We start from the raw sequence: 7,854 nt of genomic DNA, 5'->3' as shown, positions 1-7,854 counted from the left end.
GTCAGTGGAGGCCTTGCGGTGAGTTGACTGGGGGCCTTTATAGTAAATTATTGGTCTCCAAATCTTAAAAGCTTTAGATAGAATGCAAGTGAAGAAAATTTATCATAATTTTGATTCTCATTATCACTTTTGTATCGATGATGGTACTAGTATCAATACTGTAAAAATGAATCAAAAAACATGTTCCCCTCTGTTCTATTAGGTATTAGAATATATTTTCCCTAGCAAACAATCTTATTTCCCAAGGTATCATGTCTTTTATTGGAAGATGGTATCATGTGGAACTTGAATGTAGAATAATTTGATAATAAAAAGGCGAGAATGTAACCCGACAACAAAATGGATAACATCATCTTGGATTCAAAGAATTTTTATATGAATGTTTGAGGGCTAGATCATCAAGATTTTTTTTCTAAGTTGTAGAGTTTGATTTGTAGAATTGAATTAGAAGGGTACTTTTCTAAACTTTTCTTTGCATAATATTTTGTCGATTTTTTCTCCACTCAAGGCCTCTTTATTTGATTTGTAGGATTCCACATAGGAATGTAAAAAGTGGGCAACTATGGTGACATGCCCACTTGATTCCTACATGATCGTGATTGCACCATGAAAAAGGCAAAAATATCTTTCAGTTAATAGGTATCTAGTTTCTAAGTTTTTATCATTCATGCATTTTTGAAATCATACGAACCAAAGATGCCCTTAACAATTTCTCGCTTTTACAATCTCTTCTTTATTTGTATGTCCCATTGGTTAAGAGGGACAAAACTAGTGGGCTTAAAAGAATAAAAGTAGTGGTTTCCAACATAATATACACTGAAAACCTTGTTGTCATATCACAAACACAGGCCAGATGCCACTACACCACTTCCATATATACAATATAAATTTCACCTCTTAATTAGTACCACTAGACATCAGCCCTTTCTTGGGATGCAGGGAGGGAATTTTGGTGCAAGTAGCTTTAGAAAGAACGGAAGTGAATAAAAGAGCACATTATTCTGATTCTTATACACACTTCAACATCAATATTCCCTCAAAAGAAAGAAAGAGACCCAGGCCGTGTGTCCAAATGTCCATTTTATTTGCATTGTGAAGTACGAAGTACTTTTCAGCGGAACGCTCTTTCCCAAGATAAATGTAATGCAAAGAAAAACAATCCAGAGGAAGATTAGAATAAGCAATACTCTCTGTCCATTCCAATGAATAAAGCCCATATTCTTCTCTAAAACCAAGTAAGTTTTCACCAAACTTTAAAAAAAAAACTATAAGAAACAATTCTATTGATAGATATCACACACACATATATTGTATGATGTATTTAAATGTGTTGATTTTGGTTTGAACATGTCAATGAGTTTTTCAAAGAACTTGATCAAACTTTAGGTAGTTCGAATTTTGGAAATAAATAAATATCTTATTCATTGGAACCAAGGTAGTAAAAACAAAAGAAAAAAATTGAACCCAAGAACCACACTCATTCCTATTTTTGTAGCTACGATAATTGCCCTTGTGTGGCAAAAAAAAAGTAGATCCATGTCAATTAGAGAGCAGAGGTAATGTTGTCTCCACATACCACAGATATCTAAAAAAGGAAAAAAATCCAACTCATCACCTTCTGCAAAGAAAAATTTGCATGCTAGTAGAGTACAATAATTATGTATTTCAGATTTGTGCCGAGACAGAATCTAGCTGAAGAACGAAATCAAGAACAAGCTTGACCGTATACAATGATCAAGAGCTGCTTTGCAAAGGTATTAACAAATTCTCACTTTTATGATCTCTTCTATTATGTGTACGCATGACCACATATACAAATATAGCACAATCAAGCTCAACAAAGAGGAGAAAATCAACACCAAGACATTGTTTGATTTTTTTCAGAAAAGAAGGAAAAGGAAAACCATCACCTCTTCTATGAACAAAGCGAGGGATGACGGCTACAGGCTAGAGCAGAGGATTCTTCTCTACCCTTTGATCCCCGGCGACGCCACGCCGCGGCCGTGGTGCCACGAGTGCCCGCCGAGCCCTCTGGCCAGTCGCTGCAGCGGGCTCAGCCTTGCGCACCCGACGATGCCCTCTGCCGCCGCTGCGGCGCTCTTGTCGCCGCCCTGCTTCTTGGACAGCTTGTCCATGGTACCGACTTTGATCATCGCCGGCGGCGGGCTCACCTTCTCGGTCGGCGAGCACTTGAATAGCGGGTCTTTGTTGACGCGACCGCCTTCAGAGGAGCTCCGGAACAGGAGCAGGTCGCTGAGTCGCCACTTCCTCCACCCGGCGCTCTTGGATGCCGGACGGGTGGTGAACGGGTCGGCTTGATGGGGCGGCGAACCTGACGCGACGCTGCTGCTCTTGTGTTTCCCGCCGAGCGGGGAGGGCGCCTTGGTTGCCTCCAGCAGCGCCGCCGCGAACGGGTCGAAGTCGGTGCCGGAGCCGACCCTGCTCCGTCGCCGGGGAGACCTCATCGTCATCGGCGATCGCGGCGACGACCCGACGCTCCCGCCGTCGAGCAGGCCAGGCGGCGGCTTCAGCGGCCTGATCTTTCCCTTGTCAGAGAGGTCGGAGCCCGTCTTGAGCAGGGGCAGAGGCTTGAGCGGCCGAATTCTACCCTTCTCGAACAGCTTGTCGGCCGTCGTCAGGCTCTCCGCCGGTGCGGTCTTGTCGGCGACGGTGCCGAACTCGAAGTCCGCGTCATCCCACGCAGCCGCCCCGCCGCCCAGCCCGGCCTTGGGCGTCCCGGGCCTCTCCTCCCAGTCGAACGGCACGGCCGAGGCGCCGGTGGTGGAGTAGGACGAGCGCGGCTGGAACCCCTCGTCGTCGTCGTCGTCCTCATCTTCGTCGCCGTCGCGGTTGCGGTCCGCGAAGTGGGCGTATATGGCCGCGGCGCGCCTGGGGCTTGCGGGCGCGCTGGAGAAGTGCTGGAAAAGGTCGAAGGGGTTGGCGCCGGTGAGGCGCGGCGTGACCGGTGGCAGTTGGTCGAACGGAGTCGGCGAAGGAGGCGCCGTCAGGAACGGGCTGCCCGCGGCCGCTGCCTCGACGGAGCCGAACGGGCTATCGGACCCGGCGGCGGCGAGGCGGCCGTGCGGGCTGGACGGCGCCGTGGCGTACGGGCTCGTGGCCGCGCTGTCGAGCCGGAAGTCCTGCCGCGGCAGCGGGGGTGAGGCGGGACGCATCATGACCTCCATTTTTGACTTGGCTTCTACTTGGAGCTGGAGAGCTTGTGGAGTTCGTGGTGGTGGCGGGTTTATAGGCTCGTGGAGATGGAGGAACCCGGAGGGAAGGAGGGAACAGGGGAGAGAAATGGGAGGCGCACTTCAAATTAAATCTTCAACGCTGTGGACTCGTCTGAGTTGTCCCATTTCATTTCAAATAATAATATGCGGGCTGCTTCAAAAATAGAAATTTATTGTCTGAAAATGATATTGAAATAAGTCAAATGGATACAATATTGTCAGAGTTACAATGAAGATAATTCATAATAATAAATGTTTTTTGTTATTTTGACTAACTATCAAAGTTTCACTTTAGAGGCTGTCTTAATTTCTAAAACACGGTACTCTAGTATATTTCGGAACAAAGACAATATCAACAAAGTTTCCTCTATAGATATGAATACAGAAAAACATTCTAAGAACTAACAATGTTTTATAGACATATGCATAGGACACGAAACGTATGCTCTATATATCCACAGTGCGAAACGCCGACACATACAAGAGCTAAGAGATAAAGAGATGAAACCATCAACATCTTTTGCAAATTTGGTATTCTAAAATGTTGTAATTCCTGATACACAAATATTTCTGATATGTATCCACGACAACTTTATTTCAACAATATCTTCGAAAATATACCAAATGTGTATGCCTCGATATACGGCTTCACAATTGTCATCAAGAGGTTTATAAAGTTGGAACCATATTGGTATTAAAATTACCACGCCACCTTTTTACAAAATAGCATTGACAACGTCTGTTTATTGCCTGGTAACAAAAGAGCTCGAAATAATTTGTCGAAACATATACAGATGGAAATGGATTTGAAGCCAACAATAAGAACGGTTTGCCACTCGAGCAAACTAGTTTGGGCTGCGAAACAATTCTACTATTCAAGATGTAGTATTTTGTTTAATTTACTCGCATCCACGTTTGCACAAACATACCTTGTGTATCCCTTCGCCCCGTCAGAGATCTACTCAAATTTATTACACACTTGGAAATTAATCTGCTTGCAAAGGGACTACAAACTTAACTTCCACTGATTTATAATTTCTGATTATTTTTACTGAAAATATAGAAATAACTATCACTTAAAAAATCAAATTTATGTTACTAGAACTGTCGCGAGATGTTTTTATAATCCAAAATTACTTTGTTCACAAATATAAATTTTAAATAAATTATACTAAACTGTGTTTTGAAGATCATGGTAGCGTCCAAAATTACCTATAGTGTGAGTGAGACATGGTATTTATTGATCCAAAGAAAAAACGAAACACGATACTAGTTGATTCCGATTTCCAATTGAGTGTGTGTTTCTTTATGACTTGATCTCGAACTTTGTATGGTTATATTTGCTTTACTTGTAAAACTGGGCGAAGGGCTGTTTCAAGGAGTATTCAAAATCAACTATACTGTGAGTGAGACGGGGAATTTATTGATCCGAAAAAAAGAGGAACACGGGCTAGTTGATTCCAATTGAGTGCGTGTTTCTTGCGCTTGGTCAGGACTCGGGACTCCTCCGGATATGTTAAGATAAATAAAAGTTTGCTGATAGGGATTGGTTCTCGCGAGCAATAAGAATGGTTTCGCTAATGTGATTTCCGTGGACCAATCCGTGCTTCCTTTTTAAAGGGCATCCATTGATGATGACACGCACGCACGTAGGCTGGAGATAAACTAAGATCCGCAAGGAAACAGATGGCCACTTTCTGAATTCTCGTCAAACCGAACTCAAACTCAGATTGCTCATGTAGATTTCACGTGGCTGCTTACGCTGATGCGTGTTTGATTTCACACGTTATCAACATTAGGTTCAAGGTGATCTCGATTCTTACATGCTAAAATCTCGGTGACATGTTGCGTCTCCTTTTGTAACGTTCCGTTGAAACGGCAGGTGTGGAGGGTCAAGCCTTTGGCTTATGAGCTCAGGTCAGGGGTAAACTTTCCTGACAGTACCAAATCACGAAATTCAGAGGCAGGGATTAGATCATTGACATCTCAGGATTGAAACATTCAGATGTTATTTTGGTAAATAGAGGGTCCATCCTGCGTGGCAGTGCATTATCCACTTTCTCTCCCCTCCGTCAGCCGCCCCGGCGGCGGGAGGGTAGGGGAACCTAGGATCTTCGATTCCGACATGTAGATAGGCGTGAGATAGGTGTGCGTGCCGCCGGCATGTCGGCGACGACGAATAAAGTATCCGCGGCTGGGATCCGGCATCCTGGCGGGCGGATCTGCTTCCCTCATGGCGACGGCGAGGCAGATTCGGCGTCGTTGAGGTGGGCTTTCGTTCTCTCTGATTTGCTGCTCCCGGGGTGGATTATCTCCAGATCCGGCCGGGAATCGGGTGAGATGCGTCTTGGAGATGGTCGGCGTCGTGTGCTGGCTTCGTCCAGAGGGTTGCTGCACTGGAGTGGGTGGCGAGGTTTGAAGGTTGTGGCCCTGGCGTTCTTCTTCGATGTGTTCGACGGGAAGCGGCGGAGCTTCGCTCTGAGGAGTGACGGGGTTCCTCCCCGGCCGACGAGCCCTAGAGACGATGGTGCTACTGTTTGCAGCGGACGACTATTGAGGTCCACAAAGGAGCAAGTCTCCGATGGTATCTCCTTTGAGCTAGAGCGTGGTTAGTCCGTCTTTTTCTTCTCCGGTGGCCGCGGGGATTGCGACTGGACACGATCTGGATGTGCTCAAGGACCTGGAGGGCTATCATTGTATTTTTTTCCTTTTCTAGGGGTCTTTGTGCAAATTCCTGTGTCTGCTATCATCTGGATGTTTCCAGATATGGCCACGATTGTTGTAATCTTCCAGGGTTAAGCTAATGATATTTCGTGGTCTGCTAAAAAAAAGTTCACCAAAAATGCATCTTGCATGCTTTGTGTCCATGTTGACACCCATCTTTATTTAAGTTGGTGATTTTTAGAATTAATTTTAGTTATAAAATTCATTGAACTTCTTTGTAGCTTTTTTGTTTGGCTAGGCTTTAATCCGAAGATACATGGCCATTTGCACAAGTTAAGGCCAATTGCATACTGATTAAGCGACTAATAAGTGTGACACTTTCTTAAAGAAAATTTCTCTTATATAAAAGTGCACATTTTAGGAGATTAGTAGGGGGATGTCTCTATTTATATTCAGATTATGTGAGCACAGAACATTCCCCCGGATCCAGGCCTTCTGGCTATCTCATTTACGTTTGTCTCCTATAAAACAATTCATAAGAAAAAAAAAATCTTTGAACTTCTTTGAAGCTTTTTGTTTGTTTAGGCTTTAATCTGAAGATACATGGCCACTTGGACAATGTTAAGGCCAATTGCATACTGATTAAGCGCCTCAGTGTCTGACGCTTTCTTGAAGACAAAGGCTGTTGGCCCTGGACGGCCTAAATAGCAAGGCAATGGATTTGAGAGCTTCAAACATGGACCCTCGCTGATTATACTTTCTGAAGGGCCACGTTGCTGAGTAAATATATTGACACAAAAGAGAAAGGAATGTTCTAGTGACTAATGCTCATTGCCAGTTTCTGTGAAAGTTGTAACCTGAAATACCAATTCAATAGCCTTTTTTCATCCACATAAGAAGTACTGGACTAATCGTCAAGTGAGGCTATTTTATGAAAAAGAAAAGGACAAGGTAAAACAAAGAAAAGGCCATTGCCGTGTGCTTACTTTTCACAATAGCTCCTTGCTTGCCGTGAGCCGTTTGCTTCTTCTCTGTGGCCGTCTTTTGCCGACAGATGGAGACATGCTCCTAATAATCTCCTCAAATGTGTGGGTATCTCCGAAGCGGTGCAGAATTGATACGCCGGCTGCCGGCATATGCCTCCGCCTGCCTTAGTCTCCGGCACGTAGACTCTGTGTGTGTGGTCATCCTGGAGAAGCTCTCTCTTCCGCTTATGATCAAATAATTGTCAACGCCCCACTTCGTCTCGCCATCATTCTTGCTCCCTCTCAAGTTGTCTCGCACGCTGCATTGACACGTCTACGTTGACCAGAAATGCGTTTTATACAGGGCACGGTGGGATAAATCAGCCAGTCGATTTCAGGGCCCTGAATACTATGCTTCTAGACGTTTTCCATATGTTGATGTCGTTTACTTCTCACAAACGCGAAGACTCAAAGCCAGCCACTATTCAGGTCGAGATGAACAGTGAAAAGGATCATGGGGCGTGTTGGGCCAAGACTGCTCCCATTGGTTGCTGGAGTGCAGCAATGAAGCCCATCCTACTAAGCACAGGCCTCCGCTTTCACTTTCAACGGCAGGATCACTATAATAACTAGATAATTTCTCGCGCGTTGCTGCGAAATATTTAGTGAACAATGATGAAAAGAAGTCAAATTTAGACATGCTCATAGAAAATAGATATGTAACCATTTTTACCACATCATGTATAAAATAATGACTACCTAGCTCATTCAAAAACATTCCACATGTATCATCATTTCGATCTTTTTAACTTTGCAGTGGTTACATACTTGCATACATGAAAAAGAAGAAAAAAATTATAAGTGCTATTTTCTCTGTCCAAAGAAGCGATTATCTCTCCTGGGAAGCAAGATATTGATGACATGACGATCATACTTTGACAATTCTGCACTTATGTGCCCTCTGTACTTCTAGAACAAATGCTCCGAAGGAA

General features: G+C 44.3%; 1 protein-coding gene across 1 annotated transcript; it reads right to left on the bottom strand.

Annotated features, from left to right (window-relative positions):
* Window positions 1–1,757: 1,757 nt before the first annotated feature.
* LOC127317729 (uncharacterized) lies at window positions 1,758–3,257 on the bottom strand. The gene has a single exon (XM_051348325.2). It carries the CDS (start codon window positions 3,183–3,185, stop codon window positions 1,968–1,970), a length of 1,218 nt encoding a protein of 405 aa, XP_051204285.1. The 5' UTR covers window positions 3,186–3,257; the 3' UTR covers window positions 1,758–1,967.
* Between the last annotated feature and the right edge of the window lie 4,597 nt (window positions 3,258–7,854).

This window comes from Lolium perenne, chromosome 7 (assembly GCF_019359855.2).
Source record: "Lolium perenne isolate Kyuss_39 chromosome 7, Kyuss_2.0, whole genome shotgun sequence".
Lineage (NCBI taxonomy): Eukaryota > Viridiplantae > Streptophyta > Magnoliopsida > Poales > Poaceae > Lolium > Lolium perenne.
This window is presented reverse-complemented; position numbering and strand designations above follow the sequence as displayed.

What these genes read in the sequence shown, in the direction of transcription:
- LOC127317729 (XM_051348325.2), bottom strand. Translation starts at nt 3,185, where the DNA reads ATGGAGGTCATGATGCGTCCCGCCTCACCCCCGCTGCCGCGGCAGGAC.